We start from the raw sequence: 27,344 nt of genomic DNA, 5'->3' as shown, positions 1-27,344 counted from the left end.
TGATCTATATAAAAAACAAGAAAGGAGAAACACTTATGAATCACATCAACAAACGACAACCACTGAACATCAGGTTCCTGACTTAGGACAGGTGCAAACAAATGCAGCGGGGTTGAAACGTTAAAGTCAATATAAGACAAACTGTGCATGAACTAAAAAGAAACAAGCAAAGACCTGATATCAATATCAAGTTCGTAGTCAACAAAAAAAATCCAGTAACCGGAATATCATCTGAACAGCTACAGTAACAAGGATAACCAATCAAACAACATCTCCTCTTTTTAATATGTCCCTGACTTGAAAAGGTACATTCTACTAGTTCTTTGAGTGCTCCACCCTCCTTCTTGATAAGTAGAATAAACTGGAGGCTCTCAAGAGCCTGTGTCACTCACCTGTATTTACTGATGCTTTGGAAATCATGTAAAATAAGGTTAAAATCATAATTAATAGTATTAGATATTAGATATTATAATGATATCTAAGATAATAACAAATAAAATGCTCCGCAGGGTGCAGCTTGATACGACCGCAGAGGTCGAACCCTGAACAGTTGGGGCAAGTATGGACACAACATTCAAGCTTGATACAGCTCTGAATTTGGATTGTGATTAAATATTTGACACAGCATAGGTTTCTGACACAGAATGAATGTGGTCTAAGAACTTAAAAATTTTAAATTGGACATTCACCTATTATGGTCCAATATCCAAAATCTAAATACATGGTTAGATTCAGCATATCAAAGAACCCTAAAAATTCAATTTTTGTTAAAATCAAACTAAGTTTAATTTTGGACCCTTTGGACCTTAATGTAGACCAATTTGAAAACGGAACCAAAAATTAAGAATCTTAATACACGGTTAGATTCGGCATATCAAAGAACCCCAATAATTCAATTTTTGATGAAATCAAACAAAGTTAAATTTTGGACCGTTTGGACCTCAATGTGGACCAATTTAAAAACAGGGCCCAAAATCCAAAAACTTAATACACGGTTAGATTCAGCATATTAAAGAACCCCAAGAATTCAAGAATAAAACCCCATTGAAATTGATCAAGAAATAAGCAATTTATACGAAGTATCTTCTTTTGCACAATACTGTGCAATTGAATATTTCTTGCTATTGCGCAATACTGTACAATTGACAATTTCTTGCTATTGCGCAATATTGTGCTATTGCGCAATACTGTGCAATTGAAGATTTCTTGCTATTGCGCAATACTGTGAAATTGAAGATTTCTTGCTATTGTGCAATACTGTGCAATTGAAAATTTCTTGCTATTGCACAATACTTATTATATAATAATTTACACATCCTGTTTGGTGTGTATCTCCTACCATATCATTATTATTTGCTTTTAAATATAAATCAGAAATAACCAACTTAAAATGGAAAATTTTAAAAGAAAAAAAAAGGAAAAAAAGAAAAAAAAAGAAAAAAAAAAAATCCCCCCCCCTCCCCAAATTTTTTGAACCCCCTTATGATTCATCACCCCCAAACTCAATCCCAGCCTTCCCTTTGTGGTATGGTACCTTGCAGTACAATTTCAGAGAGATCCATACACTTGAACACAAGTTATTGTCTGGAAACTAGAAAAATGCTTATTTTTGGCCCCTTTTTAGCCCCCAATTCCTAAACGTTTCGGGCAATTACTCCCAAACTCAATTCCAGCTTTCCCTTTGTGATATGGAACCTTGTAGTACAATTTCAGAAATATCCAAACAGTTACACACAAGTTATTGTCATGAAACTAGAAAAATGCTTGTTTTTTGCCCCTTTTTTGGCCCCTAATTCCTAAAATTTTCAGACAATTACCCCCAAAATCAATTACAGCCTTCCCTTTGTGATATGGAACCTTGTGGTACAATGTCAGAGAGATCCATACACTTACACACAAGTTATTGTCTGGAAGTTACAAAAATGCTTATTTTTGGCCCCTTTTTGGCCCCTAATTCCTTAACTGTTGGTACCATAACCCCCAAAATCAATCCCAACCTTCCTTTCGTGGTATTGAACCTTATGGTAAAATTTCATGGAGATCCATTCACTTAAACTAAAGTTAGAGTGCGAAAACCAATGTGTCTTCGGACGACGACGACAACGACGACGACGACACCGCCAACGTCATACCAATATACGACCAAAAAATTTTTTATTTTTGCAGTCATATAAAAACTGCTAAATTTCTGTAAAATTACTAACTCAGGGGCAGCAACCCAACAACAGGCAGTCAGATTCGTCTGAAAATTTCAGGGCAGATAAATCTAAATCTGATGAACAATTTTGCCACCTGTCAGATTTGCTCTAAATGCTTTAGTTTCAGAGATATAAACCAAAAACTACATTTTACCCCTATGTTCTATTATTAACCAAGTCGGCCATGATGGTTAGAAGGTGGGGTTATCAGACAAATTTTTTAAACTAGATACCCTTATAATGATTATGGCCAAGTAGGGTTAAATTTGTCTCAGTAGTTTCAGAGAAGAAAATTTTTGTAAAAGATTACAAAAATTTACGAAAAATTGTTAAAAATAGACTATAAAGGGCAATAACTCCTAAAGGGATAGACTGACAATTTTGGTCATGATGACTTATTTGTAGATCTTACTTTGCTGAACATTATTGCTGTTTACAGTTTATCTCTATCTACAATAATATTCAAGATAATAACCAAAAACTGCAAAATTTCCTTAAAATTAACCAATTCAGGGGCAGCAACCCAACAACAGCTTGTCAGATTTGTCTGAAAATTTCAGAATAGATAGATCTTGACCTGATAATCAGTTTTACCCTGTGTCAGATTTACTCTAAATGCTTTGGTTTCAGAGATATAAACCAAAAACTGCATTTTACCCCTATGTTCTATTTTTAACCAAGTGGGCCATGATGGTTGGAAGGCGCAGTCATCGGACAAATTCTTTAAACTAGATACCCTAATAATGATTATGGCCAAGTATGGTTGTCAGATTTGTCTGAAAATTAAGGCCAGATAGATCTTGACCTGATAATCAGTTTTACCCTATGTCAGATTTACTCTAAATGCTTTGGTTTCGGAGATATAAGCCAAAATCTACAATTTACCCCTATGTTCTATTTTTAGCCATGGTGGCCATCTTGGTTGGTTGGCGGGGTCATCGGACACATTTTTTAAACTAGATACCCTAATGATGATTGTGGCCATGTTTTGTTAAATTTGGCCCAGTGGTTTCAGAGGTGAAGATTTTTGTAAAAAGCTAATGACGACGGACGACAACAACGACAACGACAGACAACGGACGCCAAGTGATGAGAAAAGCTCACTTGGCCCTTTGGGCCAGGTGAACTTAAAAGATATCAACTAACCTGAATATTGTCTGAACAGCTACAATAGTATTACAATCTGCTAAGAATTCATCCTCTTTTGAGTTAGATGTTTCCTTGTTGACAACTACCACATTATCAGCCAGATTAATACCAGCTTCAAGCAAATCTTCAAGGCTTAAAATAAATACATGTATCATAATAAACAAGCTGCTTGCAACCCTTATTTCATAGTATTAGCCTGATTAATACCTCCTTCCAGCAAATCTTCTAGGTTAAAATCAAATGCAAATATCAAAAATCTGCTTGCTATCCTCATAATACATTGAAGTACTTGGTTTTAGAGAAATATTTCTTTGTAAATATTTGTAAATATTTTCAGTATGTCCATGGACTGCTTTTGTATCAAAAATTACCTGTAGGGTAAGCTTAAATTATAGTTATTGTAATTTTGAAACCAACATGAAAAGAAGCCATATTTCAAAGTTTTTCTCTTCTTTCCTCTCCATGTTATCATTTATTTCAGGGGATTTCATTACTGTAAATTCAGAAATTATTGCAATGTTTTTAGTAATGCAAATAATGTTACTGGATGAGTATCGCAATGATTAGAACTCGCATTCTGATAATTGATACATACATGTCTATGCAGATTTTCCTGAAATAGCAATAATTAATCTCTCTTTTTTGTCCATTTGTCAAAAATCGCAATAATAAAATGCATGCAATAATTTCTGAACTTGCAGTCTACTATATTTTTTATTTTACTCTTAAATGAGTTGGGGTAACAGTGTAAAAGAATTTGATCATAGACAGAGTTAAATAAAGTGACACATTGTTGTCCCATTCCCAGGCATACCCTTTGTTAAAAATTGTTAAAATGTTTAAATTAATTGATAGTTCTTAAAACTAAATCTTCTGAACTGATTGTTTAATCATATTTTCTAGATAATAAAATAAAAACCTATGCCTACCATACTGTTTCAAGAGATTTTTATATTAGCTATATAATGCATTTTATTTGATGTCATTTTAAATGTAAACATTTGAACATGTTCTTAAATATTTTCAGGTATAAACGTCTTTCTCTTATTAAGGTATCTATTTTTTCAAAACCTTAAATCATATCCGAAAACAATGGAAATCGACATATTGGTAAGTTATTGACCTGCGTTATTTTACACCAAAAAATACATTAACAGAAAATTTTACTTACAAACATATTTTTACTCTGAAATTCTCCAATTCAAAACTGGTACAGTACACAAATTTGATTATCAATGTTAAAAAAGATGGCTCATACAGGTGTTGTTGTAAGATATAGTCACTCTCTCTCTCTCATTAGTATAAAACACAATGATTTATATTTACCATTCTATGGATCCCTTCATCCAGTAAACCATAGGAAAATGGCAGATTGTCTCTAGGAATGTGGAAGCAGGACTGAAAAAGATGAAATATTTGTATTATAACTAAGGGGAAAAAAAAACAATTTCTATAGAACATTACCCTCCTTGACTGTTTAAAAGTGCTTAACATATAATTTCAACACTTCCTATTTCAATATCTCTTCTTCTGAAGGGAATTCATTTATAAAAATTAAATTAGTACTGCGCAGGCACAGAGATTTTTGGAATAGCTGCATATAATTCCATCACATTTTGGCTTTTTTAATTTGTGAATTGATGAAAATCATATGTCGACCCTTAGATTTATGTAGTTGGTGTTGCTGTCTAATTGGTGTAAATCCCATATCTCCTTTTAATCATATGACAAAAACAAATAGTAACTGCTCATTTACCAAAATGACACAATAGAATTTTGATGAAACCCCAGACTTACATCTTACGGGTTGCTGTCTAATTGGTGTAAACCCCATATCTCCTTTTAATCATATGACAAAAACAAATAGTAACTGCTCATTTACCAAAATGACACAATAGAATTTTGATGAAACCCCAGACTTACATCTTACGGGTTGCTGTCTAATTGGTGTAAACCCCATATCACCTTTTAATCATATGACAAAAACAAATGGTAACTGCTCATTTACCAAAATGACACAATAGAATTTTGATGAATTCCCAGACTTACATCTTACTTAGTGTCTTACATTATTTCTACTTACTCTTTTTCTAGTAGAAGAACAATAGGATTAATTGCTGATTTTGGTCTAGCATGGGACCGTAGCGGTACTATAAAGTTGTAGATTCCATTACTAGCATTGTCAGCAGCCAGTATTATGGTTCTGTTGTGCCAGTTATATTCATTTGCATTACTATAGTTACAGTGTTCACAGGTCTACAATAGTAACCATGGTAATTAATTATAATTAATAATGACATATTAAAACAGCAATAAAAACTTTTTACATTAAGATAAGTTAAAACGAGATGTGTAGGAATGACAAAAATTGCCCCACTTGCAGAAAAATCGTGAAGCCATTTTTAAGAGTGGAAATTTGAGAAGGAAAGTCTGTATAACTGGTTTTTTTTCATGAAATTTTCAAAATCAAAAGCAAGTAGTTTCAGCACAAACAGGGATGCAGAACCAAACGTTAACTTCTTCTGTAACTCATCATAGTAGACTCACATACTAAAAATCAGCTCCATATGTGAAGACGTTTAAAAAAAAGTCTGTATAAACTGTTATTTTCCCAATTTGTCCAAAGCCCGTAGTTTCGGCAAAAAATCAGCGGATTGGAATCAAACGTAAATTCAATCTGTAACTCATCATAATCAACTCTCATACTAAAAATCAGCTCCATATGTGAAGACGTTTAAAAAAAAGTCTGTATAAACTGTTATTTTCCCAATTTGTCCAAAGCCCGTAGTTTCGGCAAAAAATCAGCGGATTGGAATCAAACGTAAATTCAATCTGTAACTCATCATAATCAACTCTCATACTAAAAATCAGCTGAATACGTGAAGGCGTTTAGCATGTTTAGAAAAACAGTCTGTATAACTGTTATTTTCAAAATCCAAAGCCCATAATTTCGGTAAAAATCAGCAGAGCGGAACCAAACGTAAACTCAATCTGTAACTCATCATAGTTGACTCACATACAAAAAATTAGCTCAATTTGTGAAGGCATTAAGAAAACAAGACTGTATAACTGTTATTTTCATAAACTTTTCAAAATCCAAAGCCCGTTATTTTGGCAAAAATCAGCAGAGCACAACCAAATGTGAACTTGATCTCTATCTCATCAAAATAGACTCACATACTAAAAATCAGCTCAATATGTGGTTGCGTTTAAAATATAAAATAAGTCTGTATAACTGTTCAAGCGGAATGACTGATAAGGGTAAAAACAGCAAAAAAGCCCATAAGAAAAAAATATCCACATCAATCATTGATTTAACTGTAGCAAATTTAGTTTCAAGATAGGTATTTCTGACTATGAAATTTTTAATAGACTAATGAATGATTCTATGACATTATATATTTGATTGACACAATTACAATGAAATTGATGACTAAGAATCCCCTTCTCCCCATTAGTTCTTAAAAAACGATTCTTCAATTACCATGGCATACATTTTCAGTCAAAAATTTAAAAATATTAGCTTTTGCCTCCCATTTCAAAACTTTAATCCAATAATGAAATGTATATTTCATAATGAACAATGCTACTTGTATAGCTCCTGTAATAAAACTGATAACCACAGATTTTTAATATGCTTCCATTATTTACAGACTTACTTTGTTTAATCGTAAACAACAAAATTCTCTCTTTTCTTCCATAAGATGACAAAGTGTTGGACTTGTACCAATGTAAGGTGTGACTGGTGGGAAACCTCGGATATAACTATAAAAAAATACAAATGTAAGTCAAAATGTAGGTCATGCACTATAAGGTGTAACTGATTTCAATTCCACATATGACTATAAAATATACAAACAGAAGTTAAACTTTAGGAATAGTTTTTGTTTTGAGACTGTATTGATAAACGGTATTGACAAAATAAATCCTTGGACATTAAATTTTTTATTAAAAGACAGTAAGTATTGAAGAAAACTCGGAACAAGTATTTACCATGAATGTTAGTGGAGCTGAGACACAAGTTTTACTTTTCTAGCATTATGATTGTTGTAACTAGATATATTTCATAATACTTTCAATTGAAACATAAATATTTGGTACAAGGGTCCGGAAACAGTCATATTTGCCAGTCATGACCTAAACTGAAAGCTATTTGTCCTAAACGGCAGATTGGGATTTAGGACACATTTTTTTTTGCAGAAATTATTTTGGTCATTTCATTGAGATTGGTTTCTTAATCGCCATTTTGCACTTGTTTTTGTTTTGTAATCTCTTTCCTGTAATAAAACTGCCACTCCAGTGTAGTCTGATAATCCTGAGGGCCCTCCTAATAACCATATCAATTCCTCCGGGAAATATTAGCTATTGATTGCTTATCACTTTTTACCTGTGTTCTGAATTCACACCTGATAGTGATCACAAGCTCAAAACTAATGTTATAAAGAAATTGAAATTCCAGGACAACTTTCTTCATTATTCAATTACTTTTCAGCAAAGACAATTATCAATTCTGATTTAATAAAATGCTCCACAGGGTGCAGCTTGATACGACCGCAGAGGTCGAACCCTGAACAGTTGGGGCAAGTATGGATACAACATTCAAGCTTGATACAGCTCTGAATTTAAATTGTGATTAAATATTTGACACAGCATAGGTTTCTGACACAGAATGAATGTGGTCTAAGAACTTAAAAATTTTAAATTGGACATTCACCTATTATGGTCCAATATCCAAAATCTAAATACATGGTTAGATTCAGCATATCAAAGAACCCCAAGAATTCAATTTTTGATGAAATCAAACAAAGTTTAATTTTGGACCCTTTTGACCTCAATGTGGACAAAGTTGATAACGGGGCCCAAAAATCAAAAATCTAAATACATGGTTAGATTCAGCATATCAAAGAACCCCATATATTCAATTTTTGTTTATATCAAACAAAGTTTAATTTTGGACCCCGATTTGGACCAACTTGAAAACTGGGCCCATAATCAAAAATCTAAATACATGTTTAGATTCAGCATATCAAAGAACCCTAAGGATTCAATTTTTGTTAAAATCAAACTTAGTTTAATTTTGGACCCTTTGGACCTTAATGTAGACCAATTTGAAAACGGAACCAAAAATTAAGAATCTAAATACATGGTTAGATTCGGCATATCAAAGAACCCCAATAATTCATTTTTTGATGAAATCAAACAAAGTTTAATTTTGGACCCTTTGGACCTCAATGTGGACCAATTTAAAAACGGGGCCCAAAATCCAAAAACTTAATACACGGTTAGATTCAGTATATTAAAGAACCCCAAGAATTCAAGAATAAAACCCCATTGAAATGGTCAAGAAATAAGCAATTTATACGAAGTATATTCTTTTGCACAATACTGTGCAATTGAATATTTCTTGCTATTGGATATTTCTTGCTATTGCGCAATACTGTGCAATTGAAGATTTCTTGCTTTTGCGCAATACTGTGCAATTGAAGATTTCTTGCTATTGTGCAATACTGTGCAATTGAAAATTTCTTGCTATTGCACAATACTTATTATATAATTAACATCCTGTTTGGTGTGTATCTCCTACCATATCATTATTATTTGCTTTGAAATATAAATCAGAAATAACCAACTTAAAATGGAAAATTTTAAAAGAAAAAAAAAGGAAAAAAAGAAAAAAAAAGAAAACCCCCCCCCCCCAATTTTTTGAACCCCCTTATGATTCATCACCCCCAAACTCAATCCCAGCCTTCCCTTTGTGGTATGGTACCTTGCAGTACAATTTCAGAGAGATCCATACACTTGAACACAAGTTATTGTCTGGAAACTAGAAAAATGCTTGTTTTTTGGCCCCTTTTTGGCCCCCAATTCCTAAACGTTTCAGGCAATTACCCCCAAACTCAATTCCAGCTTTCCCTTTGTGATATGGAACCTTGTAGTACAATTTCAGAAAGATCCATACACTTTCACACAAGTTATTGTCATGAAACTAGAAAAATGCTTGTTTTTTGCCCCTTTTTTGGCCCCTAATTCCGAATATTTTCAGGCAATTACCCCCAAAATCAATCCCAGCATTCCCTTTGTGATATGGAACCTTGTGGTACAATGTCAGAGAGATCCATACACTAACACACAAGTTATGTCTGGAAGTTACAAAAATGCTTATTTTTGGCCCCTTTTTGGCCCCTAATTCCTTAACTGTTGGTACCATAACCCCCAAAATCAATCCCAACCTTCCTTTTGTGGTATTGAACCTTATGGTAAAATTTCATAGAGATCCATTCGCTTAAACTAAAGTTAGAGTGCGAAAACCAATGTGTCTTCGGACGACGACAACAACGACCAAGACGCCAACGTCATACCAATATACGACCGCAAAAATTTTTGCGGTCGTATAAAAATTCAAACTTGATTGAATATACATAAATAAATGTGGATAGTGTCCACATGTGGACACAGATGATGTCCCCGCTTGCATATCATATAGTTATAAAGGGACATACCTGAAGAACGGTAAAAGTGACGCTACCCAAATTTGAATTTGATCTGAGTTTTGTGGTAATAAGCATTGTGTGTAAGTCTCATAACATTTGGTTGAGGCTAACTTAAATCGAGAACAGAAACTAAAAATTCAGCAATTTTTCTATTTGTTAACACGCATAACTCTAGAACGGTTGTGTATAAGTTTTATAACATTTGGTTGAGACAAACTAAAGTTAGAGAACGGAAACGAAAAATTCAGCAATTTTTATGTTTATAAAGGGACATAACTCTAGAACGGTTAAAGTGACGCCACCAAAATTCAAACTTGATCTGTGTTTTGTGGTAATAAGCATTGTGTATAAGTTTCATAACATTTGGTTGAGGCAAACTTAAGTTAGAGAACGGAAACTAAAAATTTTGCAATTTTTCCATTTATAAAGGGGCATAACTCTAGAACGGTTAAAGTGATGCCACCAAAATTCAAACTTGATCTGTGATTTGTGGTAATAAGCATTGTGTATAAGTTTCATAACATTTGGTTGAAGCAAATTTTAGTTAGAGTACGGAAACTAAAAAATTTGCAATTTTTCCATTTATAAAGGGGCATAACTCTAGAACAATTAAAGTGACACCACAAAAATTCAAACTTGATCTGTGTTTTGTGGTAATAAGCATTGTGTATAAGTTTCATAACATTTGGTTGCGACAAACTTAAGAAAGAGAACGGAAACTAAAAATTTTGCAATTTTTCCATTTATAAAGGGGCATAACTCTAGAACAGTTAAAGTGACGCCACCAAAATTCAAACTTGATCTGTGTTTTGTGGTAATAAGCATTGTGTATAAGTTTCATAATATTTGGTTGAGGCAAACTCAAGTTAGAGAACGGAAACCAATTTTGGGACGTACGGACGGACGTACAGACGGACAAGGGTAAAACTTAATGTCCCCACCGCTACGGAGGGGGCATAAAAGTAATTTTTCGTGAGTCAAACATGTGCTTTATTTACTATGTAATATGCATGCATGAAATTATCTTCGCTTGATTAGACACTTACTCGCAAAATGCAAAATGATTTCATGCTAAATTAAACGTGTTCAACTATTATCTGTTATATTCAAACACTTTCAAAGGTTAAAAAAATTAAAAATCTGGTGATTTCCTGTCAATTTGATAAACAGAACGAATCCCAGAAGTGTATCTGGAATTACTCGTACTTTAGTATTGTTGTGAAACTTCCAGTTTTAATTAAGTCTTCATAATCGAAAGAAACGTTAGTGATATCTGAGAAATTTACCATTTTGAGTCATTAAAATCATTTTAATTTTAAACTGTTGCATTCAATAACCTGTTCTCAAACTTTGTTAGAAAAACAGTAAGAAAATAAATAAAGTAAATGTGAAGCAACAGTCAATACAAGTTTGTTGATGCTTTGAATCTAGTGTGAATATTTCAACAGCTTGGAAAAAGGGCCCCAACTTTTAAGTCATTTCAAAATGACAGAAAAAATTTCTGGATCCTTGATTTGGTAAACATACTGAAAGATGTCAAATGCAAGTAATATATGAGCTTTTTATAATTTATGAAACATGCCAAATTGTTATATTTTTGCGAACCAAATGAAAGTTTTCCACAGAGTCGTCTGCTCTTGACCAGGGTATTTAAACTTTTGTCTATTCTCTTGTCCTATTAAATAAATACAATAGTTATTGTTCTCTGTGTAGTTTTTTCACTGGGACCTTTAAATTTCTTCTAGGAGAAATCTATCACTCATTGACTAATTTACCTGACCAAAAAATTATCTTCTTTTTAGGGGGAAATAGTTGTATAAACACGCATAAACTGCATGCAATATTGTATTTAATCAATATCAATAATATATTTTCAATCTGTTCAATATAAACACTGATTTAATTATAAAAAGTTTATTTCTGACAAAATTTTTAGTATTGTTCCAATGAATTTGCATGTTTTTGTTGTTGTTCAGTTATAGAATACATTTATCAAGACCTTAATTTAAACACAATAATTTTCAAGTTTTTATTTGTCAAACACACAAAAAAAAAAGCAAATTTTAATAGGGAAAATATAAAAAATTTGTTCAGAAATCAACTTTTAATTTTTGAATCAGTGTTTATATTGAAACTTTTAAAAATGAATTATTGATATTGAATAAATACAACACCACATGCAGTTTTTTGAGTCCTTATTTAATATTTGTACATGTATTTTCATTATTGACAGTTCAATTTTTTGTTCAGGTAAATTAATCAGTGAGTGATAGATTTCTCTTGGAAGAAATTTAAAGGTCCCATCAAATAAACTACACAGAGAACAATAGCTATTGTATTTATTAGAATGGACAAAAGAACTTACAAAAGTAAGTCGACAGGTAACTTGCAGGTGAATCTGTGGAAAAGTATCATTGGGTTCCCAATAAAATGGAGATAACACTAAACTTACTCTGGAAATCTATCAGTCTCTTTCTCTTCATCAGCAAACACAATATCATCTTCCTCGTCAGATTCTACGTCAGAACTACATAGTTGTAGTCGTATGTCATTGGCTTCTAACATGGCAGGTACAGGGGCTATACTTGGTCGTTTCTGTAAGTTACGACTAGTCAAACCTTTAGGAAGGTCAAGGTGAAGTCTTCTACTGGGTACTCGAGCAAGGTCTGCAGGAGATGATTGTGATGTGCTTTGGTTTTTCTTCATATCCATGGATGGTCCTATTTTGATAAAGTATCTGATTTACTTATAAATTAATTCCTTCAACAATAATGTTAGTATTCAAAATACAATACAAGTCTGATTTAAAAAAAAAAACTAGTCTTTATCACTAATCAATGCTTAAGAAATACAACAATCATGCTATTTTTTTACTGTTTGAAAAACTTGTTATGACTTCATTTCACTTATATAATCATTGATAATGTACAGATTTTCTTCTACACTTCACTACTATAAACAAGACAATTCCATGTAAGACATAACAATTCCATGTAAGACAAGACAATTCCATGTAAGACAAGACAACTCCATGTAAGACATGACAATTCCATGTAAGACAAGACAATTCCATGTAAGACATGACAATTCCATGCAAGAAAAGACAACTCCATGTAAGACAGGACAATTCCATGTAAGACAAGACAATTCCATGTAAGACATGACAATTCCATGCAAGAAAAGACAATTCCATGTAAGACATGACAATTCCATGCAAGAAAAGACAACTCCATGTAAGACATGACAATTCCATGTAAGACAAGACAATTCCATGTGAGACAAGACAACTCCATGTAAGACATGACAATTCCATGTAAGACATGACAATTCCATGCAAGACAAGACAACTCCATGTAAGACGTGACAATTCCATGTAAGACAAGAAAATTCCATGTAAGACAAGACAATTCCATGTAAGAATAAGTCAGAACCACTTATTGTTTTGATACCATTTTGTACATTATTGAGTATAAGTTAATCCCCTCATTAATCAGTTGAGATTTTCATGTTAGAAATAAGAGAATTTTAATACACCTGACACTCGTATAAGTCTGATTGCCTTTTGCCATTTCTAAAGGTGCCATTAATGAAGGTATTAAAATTTAATTGTCTATTGGGTTAATGTTAAGGATATTTTATATTCTTCTTGAGATTAAAAAGAAATCCATTTTCTGTGTATATTCTCTGACAATATATTTGCTGAACTCTTGGTGAAGAAGCAGCAAATATCATATGTAAAGCCATTGGGTTTGACTTGAATGTACATCAAACCTACGACCTTCTTCATTCAATAAGATCATAAGACCAACTGGTTAATTCTTTCTTTCAGAGAACATTAGTAACACACTAACCAACATTAGCCACAACTGATGCCACTTTGGACACCTGTTTGGTGGCATCTGGTAGACTAACTGTATCTCCTTTGGCTGTAATATCCTCCACTGAATGTGTCACATGGAATGTCTGTGTATTTTCTTCTTTGGTTATATTCATATAAAAACAAATATCTGATTTTTTCATGATATGCCGAGGACCAGGATTGAGCTGAATAGTGGCATCTGGGAGATCTTGCTGTACTCCTACAAGGCTAACACCAAACCTGAAAATAAACTGTTTCAATTACTGTGAATTCATTATTATTCGTGGGATACCAATTTTTGTGGATTTCGTGGGTATAAGTAAACAACAAATTTTAATGTTCAACCAAGAACAAATTTTCCATATACTTGTACGCAGATTTTGGTAAGACCATGATATCAAATATCCACAAAAATACTATTTTGCTTCAATCCATCAAAATTGATACCCATGAAAATAAATAAATTCACATTATATTTTGCAAGTGGGATCACTGCTCTAGTTATCATCATTTAGACATAGAAATTAAAAGGTGTGGTCACTGATAAATCTATAAGATAAGTAGGGTAAAAATGTGCATTTCAATTACCAGGATTTTTTTCATTTAATAGTTGTTATCCTTTTTTTTAGATATGGGACAATAACCCTCTCCCCTCACAAAAACAAAATCAAGGAAAGAAAAATTCCATTTACATGTATCGTGCTTTCATCTGTTCTCTATAGTTATCAGTTCTCGATAACTATGTGCGTGTTTAAATTTGACATACTTCGTGAGATCGCACGTGTCTTCTGTTCGCCAGGATTCACAACAGAACAACACCTCGCTTCATGCAATCAACCATTTCATCATGTTACATGTACTTATAAAGGTATGAATGAAAATAAAAAATATAGTTTCCTATAATAACCTACTTTTTCTTATTCCCAAAACTACCCTAACTTCAGCCTCTTGGTTCATAAAATATACGTTTTCAAATGTAAACAAAACATAGCTTCAAAAGAAGGTCAAGTACACAAATATCATACGCAACCGGAAATAAAGATGTGACGTCGCTCAAAAAAAACAACTATGGAATGCAGTTTGGGCCATATCTTATGATTTAAAAAATTGATTTTATCCAATAATGGGCAATGGTAGAGCAAGAAAATAATTAATAGGTTTTATTCCAATAAAAATATGTTTTTAGAGTATATTAATGATTTTACTTTTACATCCGAGTAGAAACAACAAAAAATTAAAAATTATTAGCAAAATTTTATGAAAAAAATTCCTAAATTTCTCAATTAATTTACATATATCAAATTATATATGACTTAAATTAATTTTTGTTTCTATTGTTTATTTTCAGAATAGATCAACACTTAGACAGTATTCACCAACAAAGCTTCAGAATGCTTACCAGGCCATTAAAGACAGGGGCATGGCAGTTCACAGGGCTTCCTTTGTGTATAGTCCCTATAGTGTCCCACTTAGAACACTCAGAGATCGAGTTGATGGAAGAACCCACAATGACACTGTGAAGTCTAATCCAGCTCCACTTTTCAGCCAAGAGGAAGAAGCCAAACTGGTAAACCATGTTAAGATGATGGCAGCTTATGATTATGGTTACTCCAGGTCAGAAATTATTATGATGGCCTTGGATTTTGCCGTCTACCTCCAGAAACGACCAAAAGAGAAACCACTTACCAAGCAATGGTACTACAACTTTATGAGTAGATGGTCGGAAGAAATAAAATTAGTTAAACCAAGGGCATTGGAGGCATCTCGTGCAAGTCTGCCACAAAAGAAAAGGTTGAGAGTTACATTGAAGAGTTGAAGAATGTACTTGATAAATATGATTTAAGTAGGAAACCACACTGCATTTTCAATGATGAAAAAGGTTTCTACACAGAGCACAAACCAAGTGATGTAGTAGGAGATAAAAAGTCAACTATACAATCAGTAACATCAGGGAGATCGCAAACAGTGGGCCCGAGAACACAGTTATTTCGTAGTGCATTTCTTTTAGACAATAAATTCAAATTAAAAAAATCGCACCTGCTCTATCTCAAAAAGATTTTACAGTGTAGTGTACTACTATTGATACAAATAATATCAAAATTATAGAAACTTCTACCAGCTCTAACTCAAAATATTGACAATTCTGTGTTCAGGGGGGCTAAAATTCAGTTTGACAGCTTCAGACATTCTAATTTTTGACCTTTTTTAACTGGACCAAATCACTACTTAACATAAAGATTCAGCACCCAAATTTTTTTAACATGTAATTTCATCCCCTTACTTAATATTTCATGCATAAAATATCAAGAAATAAATTGGGAAAGTGTATCAAAAAAAAATGCAAGTTATACACTGTTCACACTAGGGACTATATTCGTAGACAACGAAAACCAAAGGACGATAACTGTGTCCTTGGACCTAATAGGATAGAAAGACTTGACCAATTTTAATAAAACTTTGCATGACCTAAGCTTAGGAAATTATAAGATAGTTGGCCAAGTTTCATGGCCATAAGATATATATTATAGAAACTAGGGCCATTTTAATATTGAAATTTGGATGTTTATTTTTGACGTTTAAATCAAATATTTTCAACTGTCAAGATTTTGGCCTAAAAAATTTAAATATTGCAAAAATGTGCTTTTTAAATACTCTTGAATATAATATAATAAGTATTAAAAGCAACGGAACACTCATTTGATTTATCAGATTTATTACAGCTATTCAAAAGTCAAATTTATATGAGCCTGTGCCTGAAAATAGAGATTTTCGAATTAAGGGAAGCCTTACATAAACATGCATTTTTTTCAACCAATTTGAAGTTTTTGAAGTTTTTTAACCATACATTATTCTTTCATATATATTAAATGTACTTTAAATGTAAAGAAAAGTTACAAAAAGCATACCACATGAGAATAAAATGGTCTTAGGCCAAGTAAGACTGAGAATTATTTAGAGTCGATTTAGGCCGTAGCCAATATTTACATATAAAAATGCACACAGAGGCTATAAGAAATGGAAATTTGTTACTTTTTGCTCATTTCTATGCTAAGATGTCATGATACAAGAAGATTAATTGCAAAAGGACTCTTGAATTCAACTTTTTTTGCAGACAGTATGGTCTGATGACCAGTTTTTCACTTTTCAATGGAAAACTTGCATGTAGTTTTAGTCTCAATTGGCATATATTTGAACCACTTTACTATCCTAAAGAAGAAAATTATGGTAGCATATGAAATGAATAGGGTGTACTGATCATTGTAGAGTTTTTTTTTTACAGACTTAGTGAAATATTTGTGATGGACTACAGATTTTATGTACAAAGCTCTTCACATTTCACATACATCAAACAGGCCGTTTTACCAGGGCCATAAATACAAATATTCTGCACATTTTTTCTGTGATAATCTACTTTTCTCTAGATTCAGAGTTCACAAATGGTTAATTAAATTTGATTTAAACATAGAAACACAAATATCAGGAACATAAAAAGCTGTCAGATAGAAAGTCAGCATGGCTCTTAGGCATAAAATGGAAACTGCTTTAAAATGCTTATTTTAGCCGTATAATGCCAAAATGGGACATTTTAACAGAACTTCTGTCAAACAAAGATGTAAATCCTTTACTTTTAATGAGTTTGACAAAATGAAACCAGCAAACCATTCAGGAAAGTAGCCAAAGTACAAAATCTACATTTACGGAATTCATCTCTTAGGCCCGAGAACACAGTTATTTCGTAGTGCATTTCTTTTAGACAATAAATTCAAATTAAAAAAATCGCACCTGCTCTATCTCAAAAAGATTTTTACAGTGTAGTGTACTACTATTGATACAAATAATATCAAAATTATAGAAACTTCTACCAGCTCTAACTCAAAATATTGACAATTCTGTGTTAAGGGGGGCTAAAATTCAGTTTGACAGCTTCAGACATTCTAATTTTTGACCTTTTTTAACTGGACCAAATCACTACTTAACATAAAGATTCAGCACCCAAATTTTTTTAACATGAAATTTCATCCCCTTACTTAATATTTCATGCATAAAATATCATGAAATAAATTGGGAAAGTGTATAAAAAAAAAATGCAAGTTATACACTGTTCACACTAGGGACTATATTCGTAGACAACGAAAACCAAAGGACGATAACTGTGTCCTTGGACCAGTGACAGTAATTGCTGGTGGAAATGCTATAGGTACACATATACCTCCCTTCTTTGTGTTCCCAGGTAAAAGGATGTTAAGTGAGTTACTAAATGGTGGAAAGCCTGGAACAGATGGTGGAGTCTCAGATTCAGGTTGGTCCAACACAGAACTGTTTCTAAGATATATGCAGGAACACTTCATTAAATATGTTCCATCTTGCGATGCAGACAATCCTATTTTGGTGATATATGATGGCCATGCATTTCATGTTTCTATTGAACTATTAGAATGGGCCCGTTGTAACCACATAATCATACAACTTTTACCTGCACACTGTAGTCATTTTCTTCAGCCTTTAGATGTTGCCTGTTTTGGACACCTAGTAACCTCCTTTCTTCCTTCAAGCGTACTGGTATTCATCCGTTTAATACACAAGCTTTTGATAAATCAGTACTGAGACCTTCTGAAGTTTACAACAACTGACTACAGAACCTGAGCCTATAATTTTGACATTAAATAATTCTGTACCTAGCATTTCTGATGATAATCCAGAAAATACAGTTGTTAACACATTGGCTGAAGCGGACCAGGTTGAAATTGGACATGCTAACTAGGAAGATGAAAATGACAACCCCTTACAAAACTTAAACACATTCTTCACAAAACGTGTGTCAAAAGTGCCATTAAAAAAACATCAAAACCTAGGAAAACATTATCCAAAATTACAAGTGGGAAAGCAGTAACTGAAGATGAAACTTTCAATAAACCAGAGACCTTCAACATCAGGAATTATTTCAGGCGTTCATGGGCCACTTATAGTTGAGGATATCTGTGAACTAACTGATTCGGATGATGGGGGGATAACATTCTATGTTGCGTCTTCTGCAATCAAAGATACCCACCCTCTTTAAGACATTGCATTTCACTTACTATTGTTAACTGGGCTCAGTGTGATAAGTGTGATCACTGGACACATCTACGCTACTGTTCACCTGTGACTGTTGTTAGAACTAAATCAAAATTTGTATGCCCTCATTGTGATTGTGACAACTAACTATCTTACATAACTTCTTGTGACACAAACAGCTGAATTCCATTATGGACATTTTAATAAATCAAAACTCCACTTTGCATAATTATTTCAAAGTGGTAATTGCTAATTTTTAACTTTAAAAATTAACAAGCATTCATTCTGTGAGTATTGCATGGCAATACATAGTCCACTACCGGTTACAAATTCATTGTAATGGAACGAAATTCTAACTTGATCTATAACTTGTCATGATGTAAACTACATAAAAATATCAAGTCAAAATCTTCAAGCATGAGGAAAAAAATTGTTGAAAACTGATTTTTTAAGTGAATTTTCTATGTCCAAAGACCATAACTCTGCACAAAATTATCAGACTGGAACAAAATTCCAACTTGATCTGTCACTTGTCATGATAAAACTATATACATGTGTACTAATTATCAAATCAATATCTTCAAGAATGACAAACAAACCTACCACTTAATTCTTCAAACAATTTACCAAAGAAAAGGAAAATCCAAAATGTCATTTTGTCTTTTAAATCTTTTAAAAAATGAGTAATTTCCCTTTGAACAGAAATCTACTAATTAATAAGTATTTCATAAAAAAAAAATTTCTAGGGAAAGGGCTTTAACTGAACAAAGAGAAAAGCTAAAATCGTGAAAATTGAACTTGACCTGTAACTTGTCATGATAAATTAATAAACCAAATATCAAATCAATATCTTCAAGCATGAAGAAAAAAAGTCTGGAAAACTGATTTGCAGGACTGACAGACAGACAGACAGACAGACGGAGTGCAAACCTAAAGTCCCCTTCGACTTCATCGGTAGGGGACTAAAAATATGTCATTACCAGTGATAAAACATGTGAAAATTAATGTTTCTTCTTTTTTCATCCACTAATAATGTGATACATGCCCACCATACCATACTTTTGAAAACTATCGAGAACTGATGACGTAGTGCTCAACATGTCATAAACGTGTTAAAATACAAATGTTTTGTTTTTGTTCTGTGTTTCACAGGGAAAGCTTCAGGGTTTTGGGAAAATAAAGGCAAGTGTTTAATAAAATAACACAAACAAACTTGGGTATATTTATTAGCTGTACTTCCGATACGATCAACTTGTTTGTTATGTTATCGAGAACCGATGACACCAGGATACTTTTAGAAAAAATAAGAAATCTTCTATAAACTTGTAACATACCTTCTATGAGCATGGAATGAAGCATATGTAAAGCTTTTTCCTTCATATTCTCTGAAGAATTTCGTACTGTCCTCTAATTTAATGCTGTATATTTCATTTCCTGAGCGTTCTCCATATAACTGCTGCCATTCTTCTGACGATGTCTGACCTTCTCTGAAATTATAATTTAAGTAAAAAATTCATGGATAAAAGTTTGTTATTTCACATCTATTCACTAAAGTGGAATATATGACCCTCCTTTTCATAATCATAGAGAGGACCTCTAATTATCTTCCTCTATTTCACAACCCTATATTTCAAACTACAGGTATTCAATTTGTTAACAGTGGATATCTTCTTTAATTTAAAGTGAAAAGGTTCTATATTGTTTGTTTTTCTTGTACTAAAGAAGTGAAAAATTAAAAAAAACAAAACAAAAAGGAGATAACTTACTGTCCTCTGGATGTATGTATCAATAATGTTACTAAAGTTGATGTTGCTGCACACAAACAATTATTGGCAAGTAAAGCATATTTAAATTCATCTTCGCACACAACATGTTCTGAAAAATAAGCATGTTTCTTTATTAATAAACAAAACCTTCAACATTCTTTGGTATTAACAGATAAAAAAAAGAAGAAAAGCATTGTTTCCTTGATATGTTGTAGGAATGTCAATAAAAATTTCAATGTATGCAATATGCCTTATCTAAATTCCAGGACTGTAAATTTGAGAAATTAGAGAAATTTATGATAATTTTCTTTTTTCTATATTTCATCTTGAGTAAAATTTCAGATGAAACATGTTTATGTTTTAATTTATTTAATTCCTTTTTTTCCAGCTCTGATATATAATTGAGATTCTATCTTTGATGCTTTTTCATACAAACCTGCAAATTTAACATGGAATTTATTTTCTGGTCTGAAGATCTGAACATATTGTGGACAGTCTGGAGCAAAATCTTTGATAGCCCATGACCTGAGGATTGTATGCTGATCCTGAAATAAAACCATTATAGCATTAAATCTTCCGGTAAAAGTATTAGAAATATTCTGTTACTCTTGCATATATCCTGACTCTACACTAAAAATGATCACTCTGGAAGAATTCTGCCATTGATTTAGTTGGTTTTTGTATCTTTTTATATCATTGTTATTGTTCAGATCTAAATGATAACAAGAACACACACATATAGCCAAACTGATGAATAACATAAAGTAACTCTTTTCAGCAGTGCTAGAGAAAAGTGTGACGAAAAATTTTAAGTTCATTCAACATATAAAAAAATTGAAAGTATTGACAAACAGGATGTAGGATCCTGCTCCGCATGTGGCACCTGTTGTGTTGCTCACACACTCTTAGTGAGTGTATAATAACAATTGACAGCTGTGTTGTGAGCCCATACCGGGTAATATTGATTTCCTTGCAGGTTGTAAAACTTTTTTTTTAAAGTAACTCTTTAAATAAATTCTTAACTCATGCAATTATTTTACATGGACAGGTGAATAGAACCAATTTAAAATCTGAAAAAGTGCTCCTTTTTTTTATAAAATTCTACAACACTATAATGACAATGATATAACTTACTGCAGCTCCTTTATCTACATAATTCCTGGCTGCCAGAATAAAACAGGCTAAGGCATCCTGGACCCTAGAAAACAAAATCTTAAGTTACGTCAAAACAAAAGATGCTTAGACATAATTTAACCAGACAAAGTAAGAATTTTTACTGCATATTTTATTATACTATCTCCCATCTTCAACTGTCAAGGTCATTCACAGGTTTTTATTGCAGACAGACGCATTTTTGCTTATGCCTTATTCACCAACCTTCAAATGGCAAGATCAGTATTTTATTACTGCAGACCAGTGTATGTATATGACCATATCATCCACCTTCAACTGTCAAGGTCGTCCTGAACAGGCATGAAATATTTGCCACTGGATGTTAATTCATAAGTAGCCATCAATCAATCAATCAACTGTCAAGGTCAGTGGCTTTTATTTCAGGCCTTAGTAAGTTTAGGACCCTATCACCAACCTTCAACTGTCAAGGTCAGTCACAGTCTTTTATTACAGACCCTAGCAGGTTTGTTTATGACTCTATCACTTACTAGCTGTGGAACTGTAGCTGTTAGGTCCTTATGGTTTATGGTCCGCAAATTGTCAAATAAACTGTTTCGCTAAGCGCAGCTGGATACGACTGCAGAGGTCCAACCCTGAACAGTTGGGGCAAAAATGGACACAATATTCAAGCTTGATACAGGTCTGAATTTGGATACATTATAGGTTTCTGACACAGAATAAATGTAGTCAAAGAACTTGAAATTGGTTATATGATTTGAATTTATATTCAATTGAAGATTTCTTGCTGTTGTGCAATACACTGTGCTGTTGTGCAATACTTACTAAATCTGTTTTCAGACTATATACAAAGAATTAGCAAAATAAATTGTGACCCCAATTTTTCTTCTCCAAAAAAATTAATATTTGAAGAAATTTTCTTTTTAATTTCTAAAATCTTGAGGAAAAAAAATTGCTTGTTTTGGGCCCCTTTTTGGCCCCTAATTCCTAAACGGTTGAGACCATCACCCCCAAAAACAATCTGAACCTTCCTTTTGTGGTTAATAATAATTGAACCTTTTGGTTAAATTTCATAGAGATCCATACGTTTAAACTAAAGTTATTGTCCGGAAACCAAATGTCTTCGGATGAAGACGACATTGATGATGACGACGTGATAGCAATATACGACCGCAAAATTTTTTTTGCAGTCGTATAAAAATATCATAAAGACCCAAGAGCTACAATTCCCCAGCTAATCACTTACCTGCACCTGATGAGGTCAGTGTCTTTCACTGCTGACCCTTGTATGTATATAACTCTTTGTGACCATATGGGTACTTGTAATAACATCTTCATTGTCGGATCTAATTCACAAGGTGATAATAACACAACAAAGTAGCTCTGCAAAAAAAAAAACAATTTGTAAAAGATATCACTTAATATATGTATGTATGTATGTATATCAAGATTTAAACAATATGTACAATTTTTTGTTAATCTATCATAGTAAATTTTAATAAAAAAATAATTTTTAAGTTTTTAAGTCTAAAACAGATTTTTTTTATCACAGAAGCCTATGTTATTGTTTAACAAAATTTTAAATATTTACAGGTTGTTTAATCTGTCATTCATAACCTGATGCAAAATTTCCCTGTAAGTGGTTATTTCAGCTTTCTGTTATGATGTTTCCAAAATGTGTTACATGTACCACAAAAGTTCACGTAGCTATTATTTTGCTGCTATATTCTTTATTTCATGCCTAGATACAATCATTGTTTTAAAAGAGTTAAATATTAATTCCTGCGTTTTCTTGTTCAGTCTCAGCATGACGCTCATTGCAAATGCAATTCATTTTTTTTAAGAATTCAATACTGTTGACAACATGCCAGTTAACGATGATTTATATATAACAACATTTGTATAAAAAAGCATTCTAATAAAATATATAATCTGCATCTGACATTGACCTGAGTTTACTCATTAGGTGTTTTTTCACTTCAAACTTAAATTTAATTTTTGAATTCAGTAAAGTGGTACATGTATAATTAATTTTCTAATTATCATTTTTAAAAGAATGACAAAAGTATTCTCATCTCAGTTTGTTTATTTTATTGTTAAAAATACTTTTTGGTAGTTTTATAGAATTTCATGTTAGTCAGTAGTAATCGTGAATGTTGTTTGTTGGTAGTTTTATAGAATTTCAAGTGAGTCAGTAGTAATCGTGAAGGTTGTGTGTTGGTAGTTTTATAGAATTTCAAGTGAGTCAGTAGTAATCGTGAAGGTTGTGTGTTGGTAGTTTTATAGAATTTCAAGTGAGTCAGTAGTAATCGTGAAGGTTGTGTGTTGGTAGTTTTATACAATTTCAAGTGAGTCAGTAGTAATCGTGAAGGTTGTGTGTTGGTAGTTTTATAGAATTTCATGTTAGTCAGTAGTAATGGTGAAGGTTGTGTGTTGGTAGTTTTATAGAATTTCAAGTGAGTCAGTAGTAATCGTGAAGGTTGTGTGTTGGTAGTTTTATAGAATTTCATGTTAGTCAGTAGTAATGGTGAAGGTTGTGTGTTGGTAGTTTTATAGAATTTCAAGTGAGTCAGTAGTAATCGTGAAGGTTGTGTGTTGGTAGTTTTATAGAATTTCATGTTAGTCAGTAGTAATCGTGAAGGTTGTGTGTTGGTAGTTTTATAGGATTTCAAGTGAGTCAGTAGTAATCGTGAAGGTTGTGTGTTGGTAGTTTTATAGAATTTCATGTTAGTCAGTAGTAATCGTGAAGGTTGTGTGTTGGTAGTTTTATAGAATTTCATGTTAGTCAGTAGTAATCCTGAAGGTTGTGTGTTGGTAGTTTTATAGAATTTCAAGTGAGTCAGTAGTAATCGTGAAGGTTGTGTGTTGGTAGTTTTATAGAATTTCATGTTAGTCAGTAGTAATCGTGAAGGTTGTGTGTTGGTAGTTTTATAGAATTTCATGTTAGTCAGTAGTAATCCTGAAGGTTGTGTGTTGGTAGTTTTATAGAATTTCAAGTGAGTCAGTAGTAATCAGGAAGGTTGTGTGTTGGTAGTTTTATAGAATTTCATGTTAGTCAGTAGTAATGGTGAAGGTTGTGTGTTGGTAGTTTTATAGAATTTCATGTTAGTCAGTAGTAATCGTGAAGGTTGTGTGTTGGTAGTTTTATAGAATTTCAAGTGAGTCAGTAGTAATCGTGAAGGTTGTGTATTGGTAGTTTTATACAATTCCAAGTGAGTCAGTAGTAATCATGAAGGTTGTGTGTTGGTAGTGTTATAGAATTTCAAGTGAGTCAGTAGTATTCATGAAGGTAGTGTGTTGGTAGTTTTATAGAATTTCATGTTAGTCAGTAGTAATCGTGAAGGTTGTGTGTTGGTAGTTTTATAGAATTTCAAGTGAGTCAGTAGTAATCGTGAAGGTTGTGTGTTGGTAGTTTTATAGAATTTCATGTTAGTCAGTAGTAATCGTGAAGGTTGTGTGTTGGTAGTTTTATAGGATTTCAAGTGAGTCAGTAGTAATCGTGAAGGTTGTGTGTTGGTAGTTTTATAGAATTTCATGTTAGTCAGTAGTAATCGTGAAGGTTGTGTGTTGGTAGTTTTATAGAATTTCATGTTAGTCAGTAGTAATCGTGAAGGTTGTGTGTTGGTAGTTTTATAGAATTTCAAGTGAGTCAGTAGTAATCGTGAAGGTTGTGTGTTGGTAGTTTTATAGAATTTCATGTTAGTCAGTAGTTATCGTGAAGGTTGTGTGTTGGTAGTTTTATAGAATTTCATGTTAGTCAGTAGTAATCGTGAAGGTTGTGTGTTGGTAGTTTTATACAATTTCAAGTGAGTCAGTAGTAATCGTGAAGGTTGTGTGTTGGTAGTTTTATACAATTTCAAGTGAGTCAGTAGTAATGGTGAAGGTTGTGTGTTGGTAGTTTTATAGAATTTCAAATGAGTCAGTAGTATTCGTGAAGGTTGTGTGTTGGAAGTTTTATAGAATTTCAAGTGAGTCAGTAGTAATCGTGAAGGTTGTGTGTTGGTAGTTTTATACAATTTCAAGTGAGTCAGTAGTAATCGTGAAGGTTGTGTGTTGGTAGTTTTATACAATTTCAAGTGAGTCAGTAGTAATCGTGAAGGTTGTGTGTTGGTAGTTTTATAGAATTTCAAGTGAGTCAGTAGTAATCGTGAAGGTTGTGTGTTGGTAGTTTTATACAATTTCAAGTGAGTCAGTAGTAATCATGAAGGTTGTGTGTTGGTAGTTTTATACAATTTCAAGTGAGTCAGTAGTAATCATGAAGGTTGTGTGTTGGTAGTTTTATAGAATTTCAAATGAGTCAGTAGTATTCGTGAAGGTTGTGTGTTGGAAGTTTTATAGAATTTCAAGTGAGTCAGTAGTAATCGTGAAGGTTGTGTGTTGGTAGTTTTATACAATTTCAAGTGAGTCAGTAGTAATCGTGAAGGTTGTGTGTTGGTAGTTTTATACAATTTCAAGTGAGTCAGTAGTAATCGTGAAGGTTGTGTGTTGGTAGTTTTATAGAATTTCAAGTGAGTCAGTAGTAATCCTGAAGGTTGTGTGTTGGTAGTTTTATACAATTTCAAGTGAGTCAGTAGTAATCGTGAAGGTTGTGTGTTGGTAGTTTTATACAATTTCAAGTGAGTCAGTAGTAATCGTGAAGGTTGTGTGTTGGTAGTTTTATAGAATTTCAAGTGAGTCAGTAGTAATCGTGAAGGTTGTGTGTTGGTAGTTTTATACAATTTCAAGTGAGTCAGTAGTAATCATGAAGGTTGTGTGTTGGTAGTTTTATACAATTTCAAGTGAGTCAGTAGTAATCGTGAAGGTTGTGTGTTGGTAGTTTTATAGAATTTCAAGTGAGTCAGTAGTAATCATGAAGGTTGTGTGTTGGTAGTTTTATAGAATTTCAAGTGAGTCAGTAGTATTCGTGAAGGTTGTGTGTTGGAAGTTTTATAGAATTTCAAGTGAGTCAGTAGTAATCGTGAAGGTTGTGCGTTGGAAGTTTTATAGAATTTCAAGTGAGTCAGTAGTAATCATGAAGGTTGTGTGGTCTGTTAACCTTAAACTATTGGACAATCATTTTCTACCATTATAGTGTGATGGTAATATTGGACTGCACATTTCATCAAATAAAAATCTTGCAAATATTCAAAATTATAAAATTTCAAGAGTTGATTTGAAATTTATACGGTGCTGAAATCTATTTTGCTCAGGTATAACAAGGCTGTGTAAGGTATCTTTACCTTAATTTACCACAGTATCACCTAAGCATTCAACCTAAGATGAAAATAATACCGGTAACTTGGTTTACAATACTTGAAAAACAACCGCTGTGAATATTTAATTCAAATGTACATTTGGTTTATAAATATGTAATTTCTCTAACAAAATAAGTACACAATGAAACTGGAGTAAAATACTGTCCTTTATGTTTACCTGAAGAGCAGGGTGAGCATAAAATTTCATGTAAAATATTGTCCATTATGTTTACCTGAAGAGCAGGGTGAGCAAAAAATTCATGTGAAATATTGTCCATTATGTTTACCCGAAAAGCAGGGTGAGCATAAAATTCATGTGAAATATTGTCCATTATGTTTACCTGAAGAGCAGGGTGAGCAAAAAATTCATGTGAAATATTGTCCATTATGTTTACCTGAAGAGCAGGGTGAGCATAAAATTCATGTGAAATATTGTCCATTATGTTTACCCGAAGAGCAGG

At 32.7% G+C, this 27,344-nt stretch overlaps 1 protein-coding gene and 1 long non-coding RNA gene across 5 annotated transcripts in view; one reads left to right on the top strand and one right to left on the bottom strand.

Annotated features, from left to right (window-relative positions):
- Positions 1-27,344, bottom strand: part of LOC127729368 (potassium channel subfamily T member 2-like) — a 117,721-nt gene that overhangs the window by 20,847 nt on the left and 69,530 nt on the right. For all 4 annotated transcript variants that reach the window (XM_052237148.1, XM_052237146.1, XM_052237147.1 and 1 more), the window contains 11 exons: positions 22,896-23,032; positions 21,653-21,716; positions 20,955-21,063; positions 20,519-20,627; positions 20,087-20,239; positions 13,690-13,937; positions 12,291-12,558; positions 7,007-7,112; positions 5,431-5,603; positions 4,674-4,745; positions 3,345-3,479 (listed from right to left, as the gene is read on the bottom strand). In XM_052237148.1, the coding sequence (XP_052093108.1) occupies positions 3,345-3,479; positions 4,674-4,745; positions 5,431-5,603; positions 7,007-7,112; positions 12,291-12,558; positions 13,690-13,937; positions 20,087-20,239; positions 20,519-20,627; positions 20,955-21,063; positions 21,653-21,716; positions 22,896-23,032 (1,574 nt within the window). The remainder of the gene's footprint in view (positions 1-3,344; positions 3,480-4,673; positions 4,746-5,430; positions 5,604-7,006; positions 7,113-12,290; positions 12,559-13,689; positions 13,938-20,086; positions 20,240-20,518; positions 20,628-20,954; positions 21,064-21,652; positions 21,717-22,895; positions 23,033-27,344) is intronic.
- On the top strand, positions 24,217-26,738 carry LOC127729390 (uncharacterized). Its single transcript, XR_007994606.1, has 5 exons — positions 24,217-24,290; positions 24,345-24,560; positions 25,155-25,262; positions 25,371-25,424; positions 26,667-26,738. It is a non-coding gene; the product is annotated as an uncharacterized LOC127729390 (long non-coding RNA).

Source organism: Mytilus californianus, unplaced genomic scaffold (assembly GCF_021869535.1).
Source record: "Mytilus californianus isolate M0D057914Y unplaced genomic scaffold, xbMytCali1.0.p SCAF_2, whole genome shotgun sequence".
Classification (NCBI taxonomy): Eukaryota; Metazoa; Mollusca; class Bivalvia; order Mytilida; family Mytilidae; genus Mytilus; species Mytilus californianus.
Note: the sequence above shows the minus strand (reverse complement) of the source record. Positions and strands in the feature narration are given on the sequence as shown.